At 36.6% G+C, this 25,793-nt stretch overlaps 2 protein-coding genes across 3 annotated transcripts in view; one reads left to right on the forward strand and one right to left on the reverse strand.

The window, feature by feature from the left end:
• Window positions 1–710: 710 nt before the first annotated feature.
• Window positions 711–2,373, forward strand: FAM237B (family with sequence similarity 237 member B). Its single transcript, XM_065829888.2, has 2 exons — window positions 711–1,092; window positions 1,789–2,373. The coding sequence occupies exons 1-2, from the start codon at window positions 711–713 to the stop codon at window positions 1,812–1,814; spliced, it is 408 nt and encodes a 135-aa protein (XP_065685960.1). The 3' UTR covers window positions 1,815–2,373.
• Window positions 2,374–3,337: 964 nt separating this feature from the next.
• Window positions 3,338–25,793, reverse strand: part of CFAP69 (cilia and flagella associated protein 69) — a 31,905-nt gene continuing 9,449 nt past the window's right edge. For both annotated transcript variants that reach the window (XM_071805148.1, XM_071805149.1), the window contains 17 exons: window positions 25,614–25,763; window positions 25,315–25,492; window positions 24,220–24,343; window positions 21,623–21,671; window positions 21,417–21,538; window positions 20,725–20,941; window positions 19,316–19,480; window positions 17,947–18,065; window positions 17,374–17,492; window positions 16,213–16,294; window positions 15,011–15,203; window positions 14,242–14,379; window positions 11,994–12,070; window positions 10,727–10,921; window positions 9,654–9,740; window positions 7,954–8,058; window positions 3,338–6,210 (listed from right to left, as the gene is read on the reverse strand). In XM_071805148.1, the coding sequence (XP_071661249.1) occupies window positions 6,067–6,210; window positions 7,954–8,058; window positions 9,654–9,740; window positions 10,727–10,921; window positions 11,994–12,070; window positions 14,242–14,379; window positions 15,011–15,203; window positions 16,213–16,294; window positions 17,374–17,492; window positions 17,947–18,065; window positions 19,316–19,480; window positions 20,725–20,941; window positions 21,417–21,538; window positions 21,623–21,671; window positions 24,220–24,343; window positions 25,315–25,492; window positions 25,614–25,763 (2,264 nt within the window). In that variant the 3' untranslated portion in view covers window positions 3,338–6,066. The remainder of the gene's footprint in view (window positions 6,211–7,953; window positions 8,059–9,653; window positions 9,741–10,726; window positions 10,922–11,993; window positions 12,071–14,241; window positions 14,380–15,010; window positions 15,204–16,212; window positions 16,295–17,373; window positions 17,493–17,946; window positions 18,066–19,315; window positions 19,481–20,724; window positions 20,942–21,416; window positions 21,539–21,622; window positions 21,672–24,219; window positions 24,344–25,314; window positions 25,493–25,613; window positions 25,764–25,793) is intronic.

Raw genomic sequence — 25,793 nt, forward strand, 5'->3', positions numbered from 1 at the left:
AGCATTTGAAGTTCTGATTATGCCTCCTGTGTTATTCCCCTTTCCATCTCTAATTCTCCAAATAGTTTCTGTGTTTTGCATATAGGCTAGAAATACTTGTGCCAAAAGTTTGCTTGATTTTCTAACACAAGCCAGAAATGAATACACCTTCTTCTGGTCTTGCAACAGCTACTGAGTAAGTTCATAGCCCTACCTAAGCTCACCCAATACAGTGTAATGGTCTGGTTTACTGTTCCTTCATTACCGCCTTTCTGAGTTAGACCATTCCATAAAAGGCTGGCTGTTTATAACTCTATTACTTGTTTGCAATAATTTAAAATAGAATACCACTAGGATGCTTTCATCATCTGCTATTAATCTGATTTTACTCATGATCTAAGCACAGGAGTTTAAGGGAAGAAGTCTTGAGCTCAAGGATCAGTTCTGACATTGGCTACAGTCACTTCAAACTTTCTACATCAGGTTTTCATATTCTAAACAGCATTAACAATTGCTAGGTGCAAACCTAGCTCCAGTGTGAGGGTTTATTGACTGGTATTTATTCCATGGTTTGATAAGAATTATTGTTCTGTAATAATTAAGTATTATGCAGAATCACAAAGCATAAATAATCTCTTGAGGTATCCTTGAAAGTTATGTGAGAATGAACTACATAATGGCATAGTCACTGTGATTTTTATATGCTTTCTTTCAGGTATCTTCTTGGGAGTATGGAATTTGTATGGAAAAGAAGGTGGTATCTACAGCTGAGCTGTATATTGATACTGAATTTGGTTTATGCCAATCTAGACTATCAAAAAGAAACTCCTCCAAGCCTGGGTCAGATTGACCATCATTGCTGGGAGGTGTCATCCCATGGGCTGGTGGAAATGAAGAAACTCAAGGTAGCAGATACAGTCATTGCTCTCTGGGACTTCATGATGTTTCTAAAGGAATCCCCTAAGCCCAAGCACAACGAACTCTTCAATGATTTAGCCCAGAACTTCTGGGATATGTATGTGGACTGTGTGCTCTCAAGATCCCATGGGATGGGCAGAAGACAATTAATGTCTCCCAAATATTCTTCCACATACTCACATAGAACTTTAGAAGGTAACTACAGCATATGGTGTTAGCCTGTTATGTACCAACATCAAACTGAACCACTGTTTCATCCTTGTCCTTGATTGTATAGACAACTCAATATAGTCATTTCCAGTTTTCTGTCTCTACTTGTCAAAAGTATTTGCATCTTTCAATGGCAGCTACTTTCACAATACATGAGTCAAAAGTAGCTAGGGTACGACACTTCCATATTTAACGAAGTGTAAAAAGTGTTGGGTATGCATGTGGGAGTGTGTGGAAATGGATGCTGCTTTTTCTGTTTATCACTGTGTGCATGTAAGTGACATTATAACACTAAAAGTTTTCTGGCATTTGAAATTCAGTCTCAATCAACCCTCTGTGAGAGGGGAAGGTCAAATCCCTGACTGCTTGAACCCTGTTCTTCCCATTAAAACCATTGACACCTAATGGGATCTCATGGTCGATGTGAATCACCAAATGGTGACAAATTCTGGTCATCATGGTCTGGCATGAGTCTGAACTGAGATCATACAGGTGATTTGCTTTACGTTTTATTCACCTGTCCTAGATCCATGAGCTTCCTTCCTCCTTGGCAATAGTCCTTTTCCTGATCTATGCAATCAGATGTTTTAAATTTCCAGGCTGAACATGGAGATGATTTAATCCTAGCATACCTGACCATATTGCTTGGAAAATAACTACCTTTCTTTCCTAATCTTGCAGGGTCTGCTTTCACCAACCCATTTTAGGCCAAAAGGGGAGAAAATGAAGATACCTCAGCAAGACAACATCAAAGTGAAGTGGCACAAAAAAGTACAGCATGTACTGTAGATGCTTAGACAAATCCATTGGCATGGTTCAACCTTTTTTTTTCCTCTATATAAAGTACTTAATCACTGCTAACCTGATAAGTGTGTGAGCTCCCACATTGTCACTTTTGCTTTCCTGCCTTGCAATCTACCGAGGTTGCATTTTTCCCCACTGCATGTGTGAATGCTTTTATGTTTTGAGTCAACACCTTTGTTCTCTCAGGTAAGCTTGTAAGTCTGAACCAGTGTCTATTTTTGTAGAGGCTCATCTTTTCCAATGATTCTCTTTTTAAAAAGTTAATTTTGATGGAAACCCAATATATTTTTATACATTAAGCAATGGAGAAAATGTCAACAAACATATTTTATACACTGTCTTGCACATACAATCAACTTTACTTTTAAGAATTGCAAAAAAGTGTGACATCAAGCTAAAGGAAAGTATTACGCTCATTGTAATGTCCTGTGCAGTCTAAACTTTGTATTTTATCACTGTGTAGTCTAGGCTATGGATTAATTAAAGTATTTTTCTATGCAGCAAGGTCTGAATAGTAGTAATTTTCTCTTCTATTAGCATGTTATTTGCAAAACCATCATTACATTGCATTAAGAACAGTACTTTACACAAGACTGCTCTTTATTTACACATTCATACAGGTAAATAAGATGATACAATCCATCCCTGTCCTAGCAGGCAACTTCACAGTTGAGAAGAGACCTTGCATCAAGTGGGTTAAAAGAGTGAGAGACTGGCTTGACCAGTGCTCCCACATAAGAAACCATCGAGCATGGGTGAGCTGGTTCAGGGAGATGAACCATCTAGTTAACCCATTTCTCCTGAGCACAGAAAGCCTGAGAACAAATAGGAACAATCAGGGATGCTGATTGTTCTCTGCTTTACTTCTTGGGCAAGGCAGCTTGTTCAGTCCCTGCTGTGTTCCAGCCTGTGATGAGATCCCAACTGGATTTAATTATTGTAGGAAACAGCATTCTACAGCAACAGCATATAAACCTTCATAAGTAACAAGAAATCCATCCCACATAATGCCTAGCTCATACATAGCTCATAAAATATCCAACAGTTCTCATAGATGTGTAAACGTTCATTTAGGTAAACACAATATTGAACCGCATCTTGTAAAACATGTCTCCTACAGTGTTCTGGAGCAGGTACAAAAGTAGTGAGAAATTTCTCTTAGCCATGAATATCCCTGTAAGTTCATGATACAATAAATATTTTAAATACACCTTTTCTTTTGAGCAAATAGAGGGAGTCATGACTGACCCAAACCCAGAGGTTTCAGGAATTGATACATCATGATGAGCAGCTATTTGAGAGTTATTGTCTAATCTGTTCCCGCAATATCCAGTTTATATAGGTGTGTACTGTATTGCATTTGCAACAAAGTGCTTTAACTGTCATAAACCAGATAAATAAATTATGATAAATAAAATCCTGTAAATAAATTCACACCTACAAATAATTTTAATCACCTACAGAAATGTAAAACTATAATAACATTTCAAAGGTAATGTTTCTATATAAGTGGTCTTTTCATGGAGTGTCAGAGCAAGGTATCCTATGCGGTTTTAAAAGCTCCGTCCTTCCTCAGACTGTAAGTCTTCGTTTTCATTAGTTTTCTATAGGAGACAAAGGTGCTTAGCATCTCCCATAACTGGCTCTGGAATGCTTGAACAATCTATTTGTATGGTCACCCTGCAGTATCTGTCAAAGTGTGGGGTGATTGTGAACAAGAGGAACACAGCACCATAAGCAGTAGCAGCAAAACAAATTCCAGGTGGACGTACCTGTTTTGTCTAAGACAGAGCCATGGAAGGGCAGCTGGCTACTCCTGGGGTCTCTGCTAGAGGGATTAACAGCGAATGGGATGATCTTTCCCCCCGTAGTTCTCAGCACTCTCTCCATCCCTGGGTTACAGCACAAACAGCAAGCCCGGTTTTCTTGGGTCCTCCCCTGCCCTGGCAGCCAGACCATCGTCCCTGGCTGGCTGGCAAAATCAAATGCTGTCTATGCTGCTCTGATGCCTTGTGTTAGTATTCACTCATGAAGTGCAAGTGTAAGCATTTCAGGAAATTCTATCCCCTTCTTTCTCCAGTCTTTATTACCATTGATAAGAGTATTTGCAGCTACTTGCCTGCAATGGCTGTGTGTCTGCAGCAGAAGCACAATGCAGTTGAGGGAGGAATTCTGTGGCGCTCATTTGTGTCTGATTTAAAGTTTTTACATAAACATAAATATAAACTGATTGTCAGTTAAGAGATCTTTTATATCCTTACCTTGGCTACACTACACTGCTATAGCTTTTGTTCAGAAATTTGAAGGATTTATGCATGCGTTTGTTTTTTTTTTTTAAATGGACCTTTGCCTTGCTGCCAGTAGTAACGAGTCACCCACACGTTCACATATGTAAAAAACCTCTAAATGTCATAGTCTTTGTTCTCCTGGTCACATATTTATTGTTTGGTTTTAACTGTGAAAAGACAATGGAGCATACTTTTTGTGGCGTCAGTGTGTGGATATATTTTGACATTATCTAAAACAGTAATAAAGCAGCATGGCTGCTGAAGAGTTGTCAGAGAAATATAAACAGCTAAGCAAGACTTTACTTGACATAGAGGACTTTAGTTAGATCATCTCTCTATACCTTCGCTGAACTTGCTTGCTGGCAGGCAAGAAATACGCATACAGGCTTGCTTAAGAAAACATGCTTCAACTTTGTGCAGATAATTTTTGGAAAAAAAAAGTCATAATTAAATGAGATTATACCTAAAAATTACCAGTGAGCAAGCACCCAGCATAAAAATTCAATTAAATTAGCATAGCTCAATTTAATTTCTCTAGCTTTAAGCACTAGATGACTATCTTACTCTACAATATAATGCTTAACAGAACTGCCCATAAGAAAATGCTTCTGATCTTTGGAAACTAAACATGCGGAAATTTCTCTAAAATTTAAATACAATTTCATATTTTATAATTTCCTTCAGATTCTCCTTTTTATGGAATTTAAGTAGACAATTTTTAAACAAAAATATCTGCTTTAATTTTTAATGCCAGCACTGTGATGTCTTGTTACAGGGACAAGCATATTTTTAAGATGCTTATACATGCCCCTTACCCCAGCACGTCCCCCTTTCTGGAAGTAGAAAACAGTGCTGGAAACTAAATTCTACCTGTTTAGTTCAAATTTATTTCTATTTTTCAAGTTGGAGTTTAAGAAAGTGAAAGCTTGTGCTTTTCTCGAAACATTTCTTACAGGCAAAAATGACAGACAACGTGCTTGTATGTCACAGAACCCCTTGCAATGTCACAGCAATTTATGCTATAGCACTGGACTGCAACTGGTTTTAAATTGAAGAAACGGCCTCAGGGAGAATCTTGCTCTATTGTAATATAGCAAACTCTGGCTTTCCCAAGTTTGGAAAGGAGACAATAGCTTAGAAACTGAGTCACCTACAAAAAGATCTGCTGCTCACAAGTTTATCTTGGTATTCTAGAGGTGCTAAGGTGAATGAGGATGAATTCTTGTTGGAGACAATATGAGCAATAACCCAAGAAATAATTAGAATAGTATGATCTGGTAAGAACTGTGAGAAACCGACAAGGAGCCAGACATTTCAGCATGTCTCTCCAACAGGCTCAGGGAAACTGTTGGCACAGAGAAGCTTCTTAGTGAGTCTTTAGATGAAAAGTGAGAGAACAGAAGTCCTGATGCTAAAGGCAGCAATTCAAGGGAAAAAAAATGGACTTGGACAAAGCACATGGGTATGATATCCAGGAAAATGAAGAACTGGATGTGTTTATGTGAAGGTTCATCATGCTGCTCAAAGACACTTAAACTGTGAAGTGTGGAATGTGTCAACAAGAGCTGGAAATCTAAATAGTGGACTTAGTGATAGTGGATCAGGGTAGCCTGACACTAGCATACAAAATTATTAGACTCAACATACCTTTGTACCACACTGTACAGGGTATTTCATTAATAAATCATTCCCATGTTTCTATTAGTTAAGACAAAATATAATTGTATTCTCCAGATGTTCTATGCAATTCATCAAAGCAGATTTTATCTTTTATCTAAAATACACATACAGTTAACTAAAATATTAAAAGCACTGCTCAGAACACTATTCTACCTGTACCGAACCTTTCTTGACTGAGTTCAACGTTTTAAGTCTTTTGATGTTTTTTGATGCTTTTTAAGGCTCTTTCACAAACAGCGGGCTTTTTAAGAGAAAGGTCTCTAACAGCCAGTGGCCCTCCGATTAATTGAGGAGGTGTACTTTCAACAGTTACTAAGCGACCAGATCCAACCTGAAAAACAAAATAAATGCATTGGGATTCATGTTAGCATTTAAAATAAAATGAGAGTTAAATCATGAACTGTCTTTCAAAAATATTATTCAGCTGGTGGAGGTGCATGTTGAGGTTTCCAAGATCCACTCAAACTATCCTTTATACTAAATTCACAAATTGTTCCCATCAATACAAAGGAAAAAACAGAGTGTTCAGCAGGTACCTTTATGTATTCTGCTTTTCTGCCTGCATGTCTGATCTTATGAATAGAGGAAAAGAAAATAAAACCTTTATTACAATGGAAGTTTGTTGTGCAATGTTATTTGAATCTGTATATATCAGCCACAGTTTTTGTCCTTAGCATTTCACTATACATTAATACTTCAAAGAAAAAAAAGATAACAGACCCCATTTCTCTCAGAATGCACTTGTCTATAACTACTGCTCCAGGAAAACTCCAAGTCTGAGAGAGACCTACACTTCCCCATTTCATTAATACTATTTATACTGAATAGATTCAGGTCTTTGAATAAAAGTCCCTGAGTGACACCTCTGTCTTCTAACCATGACCTGCTAAAACAAACAATGCAACTATTTGGGTGCACGTGGCTCGCATGTTTGTTTACTTGACCTTAACTGGTTTGCAACAACCATTTTAGCTTAATTTTCATCTATCCCTACCAAGGGTGTTTGGCAGAAAGGAGGAAAGAAGATTGTTCCGTGAAAAAACTGCCAGCCATATTTATAATTTGTAATTCTTCTAAGCGATGTACCCAAGGAATTTTATCTAATGTTGCTGATGTGTTCGTTTTCTTAATACACTTATTCTGCAAATTGGAATAACCTTTTCATCATTTTTGTCTACAGTTGTTTAAATATGGATTATAGAACCACGAAGATATTTTCTTGTTAAATCCTCCCCCTCCAGAGAACTGAATAATCTTGGCTTGAGGTCCAAGTCTTTAAAATAAAATCTAATAATGCATCTCTCTATTAACAATTTCCAGAATACTCATGTTTATATCTAAATTTTTCAGATACTTTCTGCAAAATATTGCTGATTAACAGTCTCACTGATTTATGACTGCATGTAACTGAATCATATTTTCAGCCCACTTCATCTTGCATTCAGAGATATATATTCTACATATATTCTCCATATATTTCAGAAGTTTAGGTCAAAGATGATATGATAAAAAACCTAGTCTAGCACCCTGGAACCATCCCCTTGCTTTCTGTTAAGCTCCTCCTTTCTTCATCACACCAAACATGAACTGCCTCTTTTCTTTTTCAGGATGCAGCCACCTTAGTTGTCAGTACTCATTCATGCCAGAGAGCCCATGATAATAGAATCTCTCATCTTTGTACAAGTTTGAAAATAGCACCTCAAGTTTTTTTCTTCCTTGTTTCTCCTTACACATATGTACCCAACGTAAATGAAGAAGCTCTTGACCTCAGCAAGGTTTTCATGAAAGGCTGTCCCACAAGAGGTACAAGTCAAATAGCACAGGGACCATCTTGCTCACAATTCTTATGAGTAATTTGCAGACCTGAATCTCATTCTGACCAGCTACGTGTTGTCTGAGGATATGTCAGAAAGGGAAGTGGTGCTTTGCAGGAGATACAGATTCTTTCTTATATAGTTGGAGCTTGTTAATGTAATCAAAGGAAGAGTAAGCAGCAGCACACGTACAGCCAGAATAAACCCCAAACCACTTACACATTAATGAAAATAAAACCGTGTCTTTTGGGATTACTTACTGTTGTAGTAAGGCCTTTGATATCAGTAGAATGGACTGTTCCATTTTCAATCTTCAGTTTAGATCTGGAAGTCTCTATTGATTTTTCCTGAAGCTTTTTTGCTTTCTAAAGATAGTTAGAAAAAATGCAAAATTGTTCTCATCAGAATGAATTGTATCATTTGCACTTCTTAGAAAACACACAAATGAAATGGCACAATAAATGAGGTGATAATTCTATTGGCCTTTAATTGTAAGTACCCTTCCTCTGGTTGTGACTGTCTCTTGTACTGGGGACCTGAAAACAGAATAAATGGACCAGGCTTCACAAGGACAAAAAGGGAATGAGCATTTACTATGACCTGTGGGCTATATGCTTTCTAATGTAGCTATATATGCTGTTATCTTTCATCACCACAAGAGCACACTATTGCCTCATGTTCAGCTTGTCACCTCATCCACAGCACACACCTACTTAGCCAGTGAATCAGACCCCAGGTATGACAACTTCGATCCAGCCCTGATGCATGACTGCACGTTTTCTTTTCCTGAACTGCACGAGGTTTTGGTCAGCCCATTGCTCCAGTTTGTCAAGGACCTTCTGAATAGCGACTCTACCTTCCAACACATGGATTGCTTCCTCCAGCTCAGTGTCATGCATGAATATGATGAGGTTGCATACTGATCCAATACCCAAGTAATTAATGAAAATGTTAAACAGTATCAACCCTATAATTAACTCTGAGAAATAGAATTCAAAACTGACTGCTAGTTAAACTTTAATCACTGACTGCTGTCCTTTGAGCCCGTCAGTTCAGCCAGTTTTTCATCCAACTTGTAGTCCAGCTGTAGTGAACAACACCTCCATGTAGTCCAGACCATGTCTCTCCAATTTTGCTACAAGAATGCTACACAAGACTGTACTGAAAACCTTGCTAAAGACAAGGAAACGACATCCATCTTCCTCCTTCTCCAGAGCTAATAACTTTAATCACAAAAGGCAGCCATGTTGGCAATGCATGATCTGTCTGTGGTAAATCCATGGCAGCCATTTCCAATCACCTTCTTGTCCCTCACGTGCCTAAAACAGCTTTCCAGGGTCTCAATTAAAACAAACCAGCTTGTAGTTCTCCAGATCTTTTTCCTGTCCCTTTTTAATTTCTAATTCTAGCATAGATCTTTACCATAGGCCAGTGAGGTGCTTGCACATGAAGAAAATGGTTCTCTTTTGAATGTCCTTTGAGAAATGAAGAAAAATTCAGCTGCCAAAGCATTTGTTTTCATTCATTCTCCAACTTCATCTGATCATTTAAACTAGGAATCTAGTATTTCTTATGATATTTTGGGAAAGCACAAATATTGCTAAAAGAAATTCCTTCTATCATAAAATATGTCCCATCTTGAAAAATGTTTGCCTTATTAAAAATAGAGAATGAAGTATTACAAGTAATAAAGAATAATCAGACTTTTAGTTTCAGCAATTTCAGGACAAATATATACATATACACACACACGCCCAATTGCAATCACAGAAAAATCAAAAATTGTGTAGCTTTGCCAATACGTCTTACGGTTCATTATTCTGTGTCTGTGTGAATATAAGATTTACTATAAATTCTACTCGAATATCCTCATAATTCATGAAGAAATCTGTTTGGAACTTCCAAATTATTATAACTACACTGTGAAGGTACATTTTGCTCCATCACTCAGATTTCTTACCTTCAATGCCTCATAGTCTGATGTCCGAGTCAAGAAATTTTCCCAAGATTTAGCTACCATTTCTCTCTGCTTATGGATAGCTTGGATCTGTAATATAAATGAGAGTTACGTGATGCAACACAATCCTGTTCTCATGAGCTTCCCTGAACTTTTGGCTTGTGCTGTTTGGATAGTAAGTTCACCTGTGCCCCTTTGGCTACCTTAGCTCATCCCTCTCATTTGAGATTGGATGATAATGTTGTAGTAATGTCCTTGTCCTTTAAAGACTTCACTCATATACTGCCTTAAAAAAATGCTTACCTTCTCTGTTGCAAACAAATTTTCCCCTCTTCCAACATAGATGTTGGAACAGCCCCAACTCTTTCAGGAATACTTTCTGTATATTCCAACTCTCAAATGCTGAATAACAGAGATGGAATCAGTTCTGGTGGCAAAAGTGCAGGCGTCATAATGCATGACAACCCCTCAGAAACACTAGTGTGAGATTTTATACAACTGGATCAACTGATCTTACTTCCCAGAAAGGAGGAGAGGATGAGACAGTAGATGAGCAAAAATGCCAAATGCTTGTTTTATAACCAAAGCTGGAAAATGTCTGTACCTGCTCACTCTCAGCATGCTGAGAGGCACAAAACACTACACTTTGAAGTACTGAAGCTTCGTGAATAATCAGCGAAGGGAGCTTATAACAGAGCCTTATGTTTCATTTTAAGAAGCAGATTCAGCTGTAATAAGAACTTTAAATTATCTGCTACAAATGAACACAGGTACAACTTTTATAGTATCATAATGATTGTTTCTTGTTACACCATTTCTGATACATCACTGATGATACTGCTTCATTCTTTCATGTTGCTCTCTAAATATTGGCAAAATTATGTAAGTTGGGAGAACTGAAGTTAACCTAATTTAATTTAAAGTTAAAATTTTTCTGATGAGACATTAAAATACCTTCAAGCACTGTAAACATACAGAATTCTCAACATTATAGATTAAGAAAATCTTCATGGAAGTTGACAAAAAAAATCTTTACACATGCTTTATAATACTTGTTTAAATACTCCTTGTTTTACCTTTTTATACGTTTTTTCCTCCTCTTGGATTTCTTGGTGATGTTGACTTTCAAGCACTTCAGTCTGCAAAGCAGCAACTATTCTTCCAGTGTCTTCTGGCACTTCTGAAATAATTTTCAAGGCTTCCTCATCTGATGAAACAGGCTTGAATTCTTCTTTTATTTCTGCATACATTTCACTCCAAACTTCTCCAACCTGTGTGTGAAACATAAAACACACTATTTGATATTTATCTCTTTTTCAGTTCCAGTTATTCAAAATATAATAGAACAACTATCTCTCTCCTTACTGTTGTTTCATTTCTCAGAATTGTTATGCAAGGTTAGACTTCAGTAATGTTATTCCAAGTTCATTCATGATAATCCTCCTTAAGCCTTCCCAAGCCCAAGCTTGACTCCACAGAGCAGTAACAGGAACACTGATAACTACAGAAACTCAGAAGAAATACAGATCACTACTAGATGCCAAATTTCAAGAGTAAAGTGTTGCATCCTACTGTCGCTTTCTGTAAAATCTCAAATTGTGCACATTACAAGGGCAAACTGCAGCATGAGACATAAACGGAAGCTGAAATTATCAACTAAAGATCCAGTCTTGCTAATTCCTGAACACTTCAAGTTCTTGCAGAATTTGTTCCTAAGCAGAAAATTGGCAGAAACTGAAGCATCTTTTGAGCAGAGTGGCTCCCACAAAGCTCGTTATCCTGTTCTTGTTTCCTGTGGGTGCAATACTTTTTAACTTTTGACAGTATGGATAGATACTGCATGTGGGGACAAAGATGGGAAAAGACAGAAAAAGTTTTATCAGAATATGTGTTTAATGTCATTTTTAATAGCAAACTACCCCACTTCCCCCTCTCACACAACTTGACTTAACTGCACAAAGAGGCAGTCCTACCCTCCAGCCCTTCCCCAGTTTCTTACTCCTATCCTGGCACATCCCGGTCTCTTGAGCTGACAGTTAAAACTGGGGGTTTTTTTTGGTGTGTGTTTTTTTTTTTTTTTTTCCTGATATACTTTTAACTAGTATTGATTTCTAGTCTTTATTTTCTATGTAGTCACAAACATTTGTAGCAGTACAAAGGAAGAGTCTGGGGAGTTCTGGAATCATGGAAGTGAGACTGTGTATTTGAATGGAAAATACCAACTTATACTCCATGAAACAATAGGTGACTTGTGACATAGGTGGCAGCTTTTTTATTTTTTTGTTGCATCCTGAGATATAGTTGTGCAAATACAGCAGTAATATTTTCTTCCACAATACTCACTTTAAAGTCAATATAATGCCGTATGATGGGAAGTGTGACAAAATCCTTAGCAGATAAGCCAGGTAAATTTTCAAAACCTAAAGGAATATTAATAATGTCAGCATTAGCAGCATGATGAATTTATCTTAGAATACAACATTCTAAATAAGACAACATCTTATTTATCACATAATCACATGCAAAATCTTCATCACACACGCACCAGTCAGTCACTGTTTTAATGCTCAGCAAGCTTTTGGTGATGAAAAACCTATTTTTCAAGTAATAAATTCACTCTATACTATTTACTTATATCTCCAGCAAATTCCCAATCACTTGGAAAGACAGGATAGTACTATATTTGCTATGCTTTTGTGCTAAGAGCTTGATCTTCCCTTAAAGCAGACAAAGAGTTGAGTCCACAGCTTACAGTTTCTAAAGAAGCAATTCAGCACAAATAGAGTTTGCTTTAGCTGTGAAGTAGCCAACAGGAGGATCCTTTACAGGGTCTCCTGTATTTTGTTTCAAAGACGTGTAATAAGGGTCTCTGCCATCTTAGAGATCTGAGCCTTGAGCATAATGATTCTGTCTTTTAAAAAATATGTTTACAATATGTGTAAAACAATAAGGTAGAGAAATATGTTTGCTGATTCTATGCCTTTTTTTTCCCCCCACTAAATGTTATTTATACTTGATTTAAAACCAAACAAAACAACACAACAACTATACAGTCTATCAAATCTCATTCTAGACTTCATCATGCCATCTGTGTGATAACTGGGAATGTAGCATTTATCTATTAGAGTATAATCGTATCATGTTTTGAAGTTAAGACATACCATAAATAAAGACCAATTAACACCAGTTTTCTACATCACTGTGTTACAGGCTGTCATGGAGCATGACTACAGTAAGAGGAAAATGCTGAAAAAAGACTATAAAAATATTTCACATTTTTTACTATCCACTTTCATGTACTTTCAGTACCTAACAGGAGATGCTACGTTGTATATAACTAACATTAGGTATGTGAATACAGGAGAAAGCTGTAACAAAGTCCCATGCCTTTTTGCTTTAATAAATTAAAACTAATAAAAATTAGTAAGAACCTTTGTTACAATAGAGGTGGAACTGGCTACAGTTTATTAGAGAAACTAAGGATGTTTTCAAACCAGTTGGGTCTCTAGGTTACCCAGGGAACTGGTTGAAGCAGTCTCAGAACAATTACTGACCATCTCTGAACCTGTGGAGGATGGTCTTGGAAAAACAAACGTAATGCCTATTTTTAAAAGGGGAACAGGACAAGCCAGAAAATATTGGTTCAGCTCAGTTCCCGAGAAAAAGACTGAAACAAATAATTAAACAAATAATGTTTATGCAGCTAAATGTTAACAGTGAAAACATTAATATGCAACATGAATTAGAAAAACAAACCATGTCATTTGACCTAGATTTTGCTTACAACTAGGTAAGAAATCTTACAGATGTGGAAGAGTTTATCATGTATCTTGACTTCAGTTTAGGTTTTTAGACAAGGGTATAACAAATATTGACTTCAGTGTGCAAACAACATAGAATTAGGAGGGACTGTAGCATTTTGAAGGAAAATATTAGAATGCAAAATAATCTTGCTGATCTGAAAAAATATCTAAGCCCACAGAAATTAATTCAGGAAGGACAAATAAAAAATTCTAAATGTAGGACTAGTCATCTGTACAAATCCAGGATGGTAGATAATTGTACAGGATCCTAAGTCAAAAGAGTAAACAATATCATGCCACTGTGAACATAACGATTGTTATATTAATGTCAGAATGGTTATTTCCAAGATGAGTAGAGGAATGTCTATTTGGCAGTGGGGCTTCTGCTAGAGTATTGTGTTTTGTTTTGGGACACCACAGATGGAGAATAACATGAACCAATTAGAAAGAATCAAGAAAAAAACAATGAGAATAGTTAGAGGTTATGATACAAAATGAGATCTGTAACATCTGCAGAAAGTAGTATTTCTTATTCCAGGGAAATACAGTTAAATATAAAAGTGTTAAAATATGTGGAAGAGATACTCCATGTGGGAAAACTAATTACAGAAAATTTCCACCGAACTTTGGTTAAATTCTAGAAAAACTCTTCCTCATCGTAGGGGCAGTAAAGTACTGAGGATGTTTCCTTTGATTTTTTTTTTTTTATAGTGACTTTATTAATTACCAGTGAACAACTTCAGTTTAACAGCAAATATGACACTGACAAGGCAATTAACTCGTCTTACCTAGTTTGCACAATAATGAATAAAGTTTTGCCCGTATGTTTTCTGAAATTTCCACAATGGCAAAGCTGGGACAGTTGGCATGCAAGGGGATAACCTCTTGCTGTTTCTGGAAGCTGCTAGCAATAGGTCGCTTCATGTCTAATAATTTCAAAATACAAAACAAGAGTGAAGAATGAAGGGGTAGTATGTTCCCAAAGCCATTAAACTTAGAGGAAATGCTATCTATATAATGAAGTATGAGGATCTTTGGCATGAAACGAAGCTTCAGACATATTATTTTCTGTGATGACTCCTCCAAAAGGAGGCAGTTCCATCTTTGTGGATACTATGTAAACCATTTTGATAGTTAGGCCAAACATTTGAACATAATTTGGACTAGGAAATACTAATTAGCATGACTAAAGATTTACAAGACCATAGCACTCTCCTTACTTTTTTTTACAACATATAAGAAAACACAGTACCGTTTGCGGAAGAAACTAAATGGTTTAACTGTTCAGCATTAGAAAAGCTGTTCAGGACGCTCGTTATGGCTCTGTTTGTTACAGAACAGCTGGTTCACTCCCAGCTGATGTAGAAAATGACATCTAGTGGCCACACTCTAACGAAATAGTTGTAAGGTATTTGGGGTTTGGCAAGAACTACAGCATAAAGCTATAAATATTGTAATTTACTTTCATCAGGATTCAGACTGCAAAAGCAAATACTGTATTTGTTTTACTTTATTCAATGGAACTGTTCACAATTCTATATGCATCACAAAACTTACCAACAATCCTTCCAAATCGATCCCGTTTGACTCCTAGCTCCAACTCCTCCTGCCTCCATAACTCTATTAGAAGGTGAGCTGCAGTTTGATCTTTCTCCCCTCGCCAGGTACTGATGTGTGAAGTGGTTTTAGGGTTGTCACAAAATTCAACCAAGATTCCAAGAATTATATTGTGCAGGTTCTTTTGCTTTAACTTGGTGAAAGGAAAAAAAAAATGTTTTAAACTGTTGAAAACACAGAGATGTCTACCTTGAAAAAAAAAAAAAGACTAATTATCTAATATGTAATCAAGTAAGTGCAAGATTTTCATCATAACTATTTGCACAACACTGGTGTATAAACGTGCAGATCTTTCAAGTTTCTGCAAAGTTCTATAAATCAAGGAGTATGAATGGAACAGAGGGTAGGATCATGTAAGTTGCACATACCTGTGTGTAGATTTACATAACAGGTTTTGTATACATGCATCCAGGCATATATGCTGGTAAATGTACTACTACCAAGATTCACTTCTGTAAAAAACAGACTCCGAAGGCAGTGGCTGAGCAATACCACACTGCACCTCTTCCGTTTTGCAGCCAGATCTTTTAGCAGCAGCTGAGGGTAGGGACGGGTCTGCAGCCTCGCACTGCAAGCGCATCGGAGTCTGGCGGTATGACCGGTGAGAATGAGGAGGGAATGCAACAAGGGAGGTGCATGCTTATGTTGAGAGTGGTGAAATTTCTGTGCCAGCTCTATGTCCAAGACCCATAGAAGCAGTTATACATGCAAAATATGTGTACAAAGTAGCATTAAACATCAAAACTCTTAAAGCCTTGAAGTATCTACTAACTCTGCTCTCTCAAGACGAAGAACTGAGGTGCTTCTCTAGTTTGAGTTTTCTTTTAAAAAAAGTGTTTATTTTTGGTAAATTTAAAACCCCCTGTAAAATACTTATTAAAAAAAAAAAACCAAAAAAAACAAAAAAAAAACACACCACCAAAAAAACCCAAAAAAACCCATGGAAGAACTGTCCAATCATTTCTGAGCAGGTAACCTGGTATCGCCGCATCTGATTACCTTCCTCTTGCAGTGAGTTACATATACTGCTCTTTTTGTAAGTATTATTATAGTCTTAGGAGACACTATTAGAGAAAATATGCACTTTTCCATGTTGTTTTACTACTCTTTCATTCTATAACAACAATAATAAGAATACCTACTGCCAACAAATCCAGAAGGAGGAAAATGCCTTGTTTTTCAAGAAAATAATCCTCTGCAATGTAACATCCAATGACACAGGACCTTAAACAAAAATAATTTCACTGTGTAGAAACATTTTTATGCTTTAGAACATTGTACAAAGATCTCATTTATTTTATGGAATTGCATCAATATATTTGGTATGCAGTATGCTTCATACCTTCAAGGATTAGAAGAATCATGTTTCACATCCCTTTTTATTTACACTGTATAACTGAATATACCCTACTTGACTGCTCTTTCTTCTCTTGCAGGTGGCACACCTTCCTTGTAGCAGCTCAAGAACTTTGTCAGGTCCACAGTGAATTGGATTAGAACTAAAACTAACTCGGTAAAAGAGGCTAAAATTTAGAAAGACTATGTACCTGATCTAGCTTATTGCAAGGCTGCATGAATATTTCTGCAAGCAGAATCAAGGGGGTGAGACACGCAAGACTGTTTCTTCTGGCAAAGTGTTTGCTGCTTCCAACTTAAAATGATCAAAACCAGCATTCATAGTGCTATTGCTTCCTTCTCCTATTTCCTCACTTATGGCCTTTAGCACAGAAACTGAAGGGATATCCTGCATCAGAGTCTTTTCTCCCACACAAACTTATCATTTGGCTTTCAATGCATTTATCAACCTCTACCTTAAAACAAATTACCTTTTGGTTATCCTCCTATGCATTGGCATTTGCTGATAGCAATCTTTTAAAAATTTCTAGCCCAATATAGCCAGTTTACATATGCCCTTTCTTATGTTTACATGGTTTTTAGCTAATATTGGTCTATCCTTGCCTTCTGTTTAGTTCTCTGAAGTTATTTACAGACTCTAACCATATGCTTCTCTTAGAAAGTCTTAGGTAACTCTGCATGTCAGGAGATCACTCTGTGTGGGGAGTTAGACTGTTGTGTAGGGAGTTAGGTTGTCATACTGAACCCCTATTTAGAAGAGAATACATGCAGAATATTCAGTTTATTTTGTGTCTTTCTTAATTAGTCAAATTGTACGAAGGATTTTTACGCATTTTAAATAGAAGAAACACTTATATGTGCAGAGAAAGGCCATGGTATTGTAGACCCAAAATACAAGACCTGCCATTTTTAAAGGGTTACTGTCACTAAAATATTTCTTTACTAACCACAAGCAGTCAAGTGCACTGAAGAGAAGATGATTGTGGCCTAATCCACTATATAACTTCTTTGGATCCATTTGAAGGAATGGGATAAGTATATCAACTCCTTCATAGCTGAACAGTTCCTGTGGAAACATTAATTAAAGCAATATGTTTCTTAAACAATGTCTACTGAATAGCTACACACAAGAAAATTTTAAAAATTGAAAAAACATAAATATTTATATTGTAATAAATTGGACCCATTTGTTAGAACAGGATATATTCCTTACAACATACATACAAAAAGAGATTTTTTGCATTTTTCAGTATGCTAATCCCATTCATTAATATTTTATATATATATATAAATTTTAAATTATGTAAATTAGCATGTAAATAGATGAGACACTTGCTAGTGGATTTCTGAGTGATTTTGTATTTTAACTGTCACAGAAACCAGCTATCAGCCCTGATTTGTTAGTAATGAACTACAGTTGACATCTACTTTTGAATTAAAACAAACCTGTGGTATCATTAAAATGAAAATATACCATGTTTTGACATTTTCTGCACAGTATGAGCTAGAAAGATACACACCTTTCTGTGGAGATCATTTTCACAGAGACCAGACAAGAGAAACAATATATCAGCTTGGATTTCCAGTAGAATGGCATCTTCTTTCTCTTTGGATTTGTTTGCTGCATACTTTAGAATGTCTATAAATAAATATATTTTACACACGTGAATGTTCCATACACAATTCAGAATTTTATTACAGCTGCTGATTTTTTAAAAAATCAAATTTACACCAATGGATTTTAAAAAATAATCTACTTATGCTGTTCAATTTTATCTCCTGTGTTTCATAATAGCTTGCAGAAGTGCAGCACTCTGATGCTGTAGTTTCATGGACTTTACTCTTGCTGACAGAGTTAAAGACAGCAGCTGGCACTGACTTCTTCCTTTCTCAGTCTCTGTATTGTGCCAGTGCAATGAATTCAGGAAACTGATCTGAATTAAGGAACTCTTAGAAAAAGGCAAAGCACTCACTGATTCGTTCTACTATACGGCCTCACAAACATTTGTACTGACAGTGGAAATGTGGCAGAGACATAAAATTCCACCACTGCTGAGAAAATCAGCCTTGGAACCACTGTGTGAAAGACGACATTGAGACACAGAACTCCGCCAAAGTAAGAAAGGTTTCCTGAATCTGATCTGTAAGGTATAGTGCTAATTTTGCTTTCCCTAAAACCTGTAAGCTTCCACAGAGTTTTCACTGGAGTTCAACTTTCAACAGAGGATTTTTTTTTTTATTATTATTTACACTTTATATTAGAACACACTCTTTGAATTCCATTTTTTTTCTTTTTCCATATGCCTCTTTCAGAGTACTTGAAACTTTTTATAATTGTAAGAAAAGAACTTAGAACAGTGTTATTGAAGCTTAAAACCAAATGTGACAGTAGGTATGTGTTACTGAACAATAAAATTGTATAAAGTGCAGAACCAGTGGTTAAACAGTTTTACTCTGCTTTTATTCTTCATAATGTTATTCATATAAAAGTACAATGTTATTTTCTCCTACTCTAAAGAGGAGTTGTGGAAAGCAACACCATAATAGACGTTGGTAGAACATCACTCATGGCTGGAGCTCCTAGTTGCTACCACAATGAAAATAAGATGTAACAAATGCAGTATAATAAAGGGAGAAAAGGCAGCTTTCACTCTGAAATTTAACACCTAAGCTTTTACAGCTGTCTGTTTTGCATAATTCCTTCATTTCTGTCTGTTAAACTGTGACAGAATTAAAAATCAAATCAATTACATCTTGGATTAATTTTTTTAGTTTTTCAGCAGTCAAAGGAGTAACACACAACAACCACAGCATGCAAAAAAGCATGAGCATTCTTAGCGTCAACAAAAATGTACCAATTTCAGTGCAGCAATATAGATTGTGCTTTACCCAATAGCTGGCTAATGGCTCCCTGGTCACACAAATTAAGGTTCACAGCATCATCATAAAGAGACACAACAGATCTCAGCACTCTCAGGCTGTAGCGCATTTGTGCAAGTTTGTTGCCACGACCACCTGTTCCATGGAAACTGTTACCTTGACCAAAGAAAGGATCTGTAGAGCAATCACAGAGAATATTTTTACTGGCAGACTGCTCAGAAAAATAACATGTTCAGAAAAAAAAAGAAGGCTTATCAGTCTAAGTAAGCTGAAAACAAACAAATCCCTTAAGGTTAGAAAGGCTCCTTGTTTAAAACCAGCTAGTAATAAGCCTTTCTGTGTGGGGCTATTACTACAACTGTGGTTTTAACCTTAATACATTAATAAGCAGTCTTCAAAACTCAAAATGTCAACCTTTTGATCTCCATTAGACTCAAATGAAAAATTCTTCCTAGGAAATCTTATCAGTTTTATGATAAAAACTATCCATCCCCAGAAAACCAGACCATGAATCTGGGTGCAGCTAGTTAACTTTTTGCTTGCCCCATACTCTTAGCTGGTGGCCACAAGCCAGCTGTAGTCTGGAAGGTACTGTGTACCACTTTAAATTTGCGGGTACTCGTTCTGCCCTGTGGCAGGAATAACTGGTCAGACCTGTTGCCACAGTCAGTGTATCTGAGTGGCTTCAAACACAGGCAGCAGAGACATGCAGCTGCCACACAACTGAGGAAGTGTCAGTGTAGTGGGACACAGGGAATGGGGAACCAGCTTATCCTTCAGGAGAAAAAGAAAAAAAAAAAAAAGTTTTTTTTTAGGAAAACTGCTGGAGAGTGTCCAGCGCAGAGCCACAAAGATGACTAATGATTAAGCGAGTGGAGCATCTCCCTTACGAGCAAAGGCTGAGGGAGCTGGGGCTCTTTAGCTGGGAGAATAGAAGACTGAGGGGTGACCTCATTAATATTCATAAATATGTAATGGGTGAGTGTCACAAGGATGGAGCCAGGCTCTTCTCGGTGACAACCAATGATAGGACAAGGGGCAGTGGATACAAACCAGAACACAGGAGGTTCCACTTAAATATGAGAAGAAACTTCTTCACAGAGCACTGGAACAGGCTGCCCAGAGGGGCTGTGGAGTCTCCTTCTCTGGAGACATTCAAGACCCACCTGGACACATTTCTGTGTAACCTCATCTAGGTGTTCCTGCTCTGGCAGGGGGGTTGGACTAGATTATCTTTTGAGGTCCCTTCCAATCCCTAACACTCTGTCATTCTGTGAAAAATAGCTTCCTAAGTGACCTATTGAAAAATAATAATTCTGACTTCAGGGGTTTTTTACATATTTCCTTTCTGTCAAAGAAAGTCCAGTTGAGTTGTGTTTTGAGATTACTATGTATGAACGCCATGAGCATCTACTGACCTTGGCCTACACACCATTCTAGAAACACAAGGAGAAGAGTATTCGCTTGACAGGACAAATATTTATCTATTAACACAGGAGCCACTGAAGCTAAAACAGCAATTGCATGAAGCTGTAATTCTTCATATTGGGCAGCAGACCAGTCATTAAATCCAGGCTTTTGATTTGGTTTTACATAATAAAGTAAAGCTGGCATGACGTCACTTTCACTGAGAAGCTGCAGAGTCAAAGCAAAGAGAGAGACATCTTACAGGTTTCATATGGAAATTAAAAAAAATTAAATCAATGACTCAACTTTATCTGTCCTACACTAAGAAAATACTTTTTTTATTGAGACAGTATGTCATGAATGCTACAAGTACAGACAAACTGTTTATATTCTGTAGCATTCCCACAGACTGTGGTTTGTTAAAATTTAATATGTTCTTCACATGTATTTCAATAATGCTTTACAGTTACTTGTGAGCTCATTTTCCTAGCATGGTGTAGGTTAGTAAATTTTCTAAAATAGAAGCTGTATGCTATTTTCAAACAGTAGGGCTTGGCCTGAAGCCGTGTATGAACTCTTGATCTGGAGAAGAGCTGGTTTCAGTCTACTGGTCTATGCCACCTGGACAGTTAAATAATATTCCTGTGACTCTTTCGAGCTTTTTTTTTTTCCTTACTGTATCTTCTGTTCTGTTACAACTTACCTGTACAGCACATGGGTCTTTAGATAAGATTCTTATTACATTAAATAGTAACTTCTTCAGCTCGAAGTCCTCATAACCATAGGTAAGTTTAAGACCTTTCACCAAGGGGTTGGGAATTTTAACTATGAAGGAAATTGTAGATAAGTTACAAAAAAATCATCATTAAAAGTAAAAAGAGTGTAATTATGCAGTATGGAATCTCTTACCTTCAGTAAATGTTGCAAGTACTATTAACAGCTTTGTAAATCCACTTTCCTAATAGGCATTCAAAAAAAAATACATAAATTAAACTGCAGTGAAATTAATACCTATGGTTTAATTTTAGCTTTGCTTTTTTCTTCAAAACACAGATCCTATAGCAGAATAGAATTTTATCAAAGAAGAGATCAACCACTTGGACACTGTACAATACTAACTAACTACAGTCCTAAGGGAGCAAGTAGTTAACTCCATGTGTCATTCAGTACAAGCTGGAACTTGTATGGGGAAGTCCCAAGCACATGTATTCACTACTATAATCTACCACATATGAAAACCATATTTTCAGTTCTGTTAGAATTGTGGGTTCTAACATGCATTTGTGGATGTGTAAATTTATACTCAGGGTCATCAGTACATACAATTTTGTGCCTTCAGTTGCGTGTACTAACACACTTATATCCAACTTCAGTGCTTTTATAAGTAAGCACACTGCATGTGTGAGCAATATGCATTTAAAAATAATGCATATTAAAAATTCTGAAAATAAAATCGTGTCATTCACAGCTCCTAGAGAGCTAACAGAAGGATAATTATGTCTAATATAACTACAGATAAAACCAAGGTCAGGGTGTATCTACAAAGCACACTAAAGGCAAAAGAGCTTTGTTTTTGAGATGATTAGAAGCTTTGGTTACCAGACACTGCTCTTCTTGAGCAACAAGATACATAAGGCTGGCCTCAGTACTCAAGCAAAGCCACCACTGAGCCTCTCACCAGCTCCCAACAGGAGCAGAACTCACAGAACACTACGCAGCTATCCCCATAGAATCAAGCAGTTCTTCGGTTTTGAAGAAGCTTTTTAGATGCATCCCCGAAAAGCTGGGCTCAGATTCAGTTGGCCTAGCTCTGCAAGTTAGCATACATGCAAATGATTTTAAAAATCAGAAAAATATTGCAAAAATAATTTTGAAGAAAATATTGAAGGAGACAACTATATTGCCTATTAGCCTTTGTCTCTATGATATCTATATTCTCTGTAAAAAGCCATTGCAAAGTAGTTAAATAAACAACAACATTAAAACTCATTAATATTTTCTCCTTGCTGATTAAAGCAGTACTAAGTTCAGATGGAAACTAGTAAGCAATTACCAAATAGTTTCGTTCTTAACACAGATATAATAATAATACCATTTTATGCTATATTTTATATGTATTTCCCAGTTTACTTGTGGTGAGAAAATTATTTTCATTTTCAAAGGCTCAGATTTCTGTGCTGATTTCTGAATTATGTTAAAAACAAGACTGAGTTTTCTGAAGTTGCTTGCACAGTATATTAAGAAAAAAAGAGAGAACATTCCGATGAAAATTACACTGGTATTATCTACAAGGCAGGATCCAATGGTAATGTTAATGTTTTGTCTACCTGATATTTATCCCTGGTAGCTTATCTCCGCAAGGGAAATAAAATCTCTAGGTAGGCTGAGAATACAGAATATAAATGAAATTTATTAATTTTTTTCCTTGCATTGAAACAATTTTTCTTCTGTGTAGCATAAGGAATTAAAATACTGTGTCCTGGTTATTTATCTTGCAGGAAAAAAACAGCCCTGTTTCTACAGCCAGATAAACAATTTTAATGTTTTAAACATCAAATGTGTTGCTGCATTAGTAAAACAGATATTTCTTAATGGTCAATGATAAAACGAAAAGCTTGAATAAAAAATCTGTAATCTTCATTACAGACTACAAAATCTATTTAGTAATACAGCCAATTAGGAAACTTTTACTCAAGTTGAGAAATGAATTCCCTGGAAATAATGCATTCCTGGACAGCCAACAGATCTGCATAAGCAGGAATCTGATTGCTCAATTATTCAGTATGTGTCACGACTTCATTTAAAGTTATAAATCTCAACCATAAAACAAGAGAGTAAAAGAATGTTAACATCTACAAAAAGTTAATTTCTATGCAATTTCCTCATTAAAATTCCCAAGTATTACAGCAGAATGAGTCATCTACTTTTTAGGCAAGTCATGATAGTGCATTCTGGACTACATTTAACTGATTTAGTCTTAGAAAGAATTTATGTGCCTCATTAATTGGACCTAAGTAAATTTTTTTCAGCATGTTATTTAGAGCTTCTGAGCTGATTTTGGAGGACCCTGCTTGTTCCTGGTTATGAGGCACAAACACTTCGCTTGAATTTGGCCCATCTGAATACAGGCTACACTCCTACATCTTCAAACAACAAATGAGATTTAGTGCAAAACTCGCTGTAACAGAATGGTACGTCTGAGAATCTGCACAAGAATACTGGAATTAACTTTAAATTTTGCACAAGTATAGTGTGAGTGTAATTTTCTAAGTATCAAGTAAGGTTGATGCTAGTACTCCAAGCTGATGACCTTTAGATTTCAAGTCTCTTTGACATAAAGGGAAATGCAGAAGGAAAAGCAGTTTCTTGCTTAGCAAATCTAAGAAAAAAAGAAAGCACTAGAGGCAGAGTACAACAAATATTAGAACCCTAATGTGAAAAAATACTGAGTAAATAACAGCAAAGGAGAAGTTATTAGTCTTTGGAATATAACTATGAATACTTACAATCATAGGTGCTGCAGGGTTTTCAGCTAGTAATGTGGCGATCACCAAGAGGTCATTCCGTAGCTGACGATCACAATGCCGGAAACCATGCAGGAGAAGGTCTACAAATGTTTCTTTCAAAGCACTTAAAAGAAAGGAAATGCATTTTATCTTTTCTTTTCATATACTAATTTTATACAGCTCTAGGTATATGAATCTCCATTCAGTATCATACTTTTCGAAGCCTTAGGGTATAGCTGCAAGAGAAATAGTGAACCACTAGACATTCAATTTAAGCATCCATGCAAGGTGCATGTATTACAAATTGCACCTTCCACTGTATGTGTTATAATTAATTAATAGGAAAACGTAATATTTACTCAAGGATGGAACTGAATGTTGTTGAATGGTTACTGAGAAGAAATGGTCTAATTCTCAACAGTTAAAACAGTGTAACTCCCTAAGAGAGCCTGTTATTTACTCCAGCAGAGGATCTAGAACTAAGCCTTTCAACAGAACAGAAGCATTTCAACAGTGCAGTAATACTGGCCTACTGAGCCTAACATGTCAGCTCAAAAATGGTGCAATTCACTTTTTCATCATACAAATAAATAGATAGGGCTATACCTCCTGCACTGTGCAGCAGAGCACCTTAATTTCCCACTTGCTCTGTAACAGAAACAACTGGTGGTGGATCTCTGTGCTAATGAAATACAGAGAAGATAGACATGAAATGGGTTTGGAGTTGACTGGATGTGCTTTTAGCTGGACGCTGGCCACCAAGTTTATAAGCTACCTGGCAGGCACCTCTCACATCCTATATAATTTCCTGGCATCTCACAGGCCACAGTGCTATCTAACTTGCTGAAACAGAAACAGCTGCCTGAGGGGTCTAAATCATGGGTTGCCTGGCTATGAGCTCTGACAAGGCAGTGCTTCTATTCTGGAGAATCAGATGTGTAAATACTGAAAACTTAATGAGGACTTAATGACAGACCTCAATTCCCCTTTTGTGTTTTTTCTCAGTTCATTTCAAACCAAATGCAACACAATAGCAGTGCTTCAGATGTCTCCAAAATTACAGTATTAATTCATAAAATGCTCCCCTGTACTTACTGTACACATTCCAAGCTACTGAGCTGATTAATAACAACTTCTTTTGAGGTGTTTTCTAACAGGTTCCATAGGATTTCTGAGGAGCGGAACACCAGCTGTCCTGAGGGATCAACACCATTTAGATATAAACAGAGCCTGCTGGCTGCTTGGGCCTTCATCATAAGTCCGCAATTTACTCCTGAAATTATGAAAATCTTAATTGATTCCCTGTAGGCCAGTTATTGTTTTAGGCATGTTCAGAGGATAAATGATCTAAGATCAGAGGTAATGAGACTGTTGAAATAACAGTTTGTACTAACCAGAGCTGGAGAGATGCTGGAGAGCTTTAAGTACCCACAATTTCTCAGTAAGATGATTTTCAACTAATGCTAGTGACAAAACAAGAGTTTCTGCTAATCCTCCCAATTCAGCCATCTGAATTTTATAGTTTGCATTTGTTGGCTGGTAACCTGCACATAAAATAGCTTCAGTTATAATGC

The sequence above is a fragment of the Patagioenas fasciata genome, chromosome 2 (assembly GCF_037038585.1).
Source record: "Patagioenas fasciata isolate bPatFas1 chromosome 2, bPatFas1.hap1, whole genome shotgun sequence".
Taxonomy (NCBI): Eukaryota; Metazoa; Chordata; class Aves; order Columbiformes; family Columbidae; genus Patagioenas; species Patagioenas fasciata.

Bases quoted from the DNA above. Each gene is read 5' to 3' on its own strand.
- FAM237B (XM_065829888.2), top strand. From the start codon at position 711: ATGGAATTTGTATGGAAAAGAAGGTGGTATCTACAGCTGAGCTGTATA. The intron at 1,093-1,788 runs GTAACTACAGCA...CTAATCTTGCAG, and splicing joins CTCACATAGAACTTTAGAAG to GGTCTGCTTTCACCAACCCA.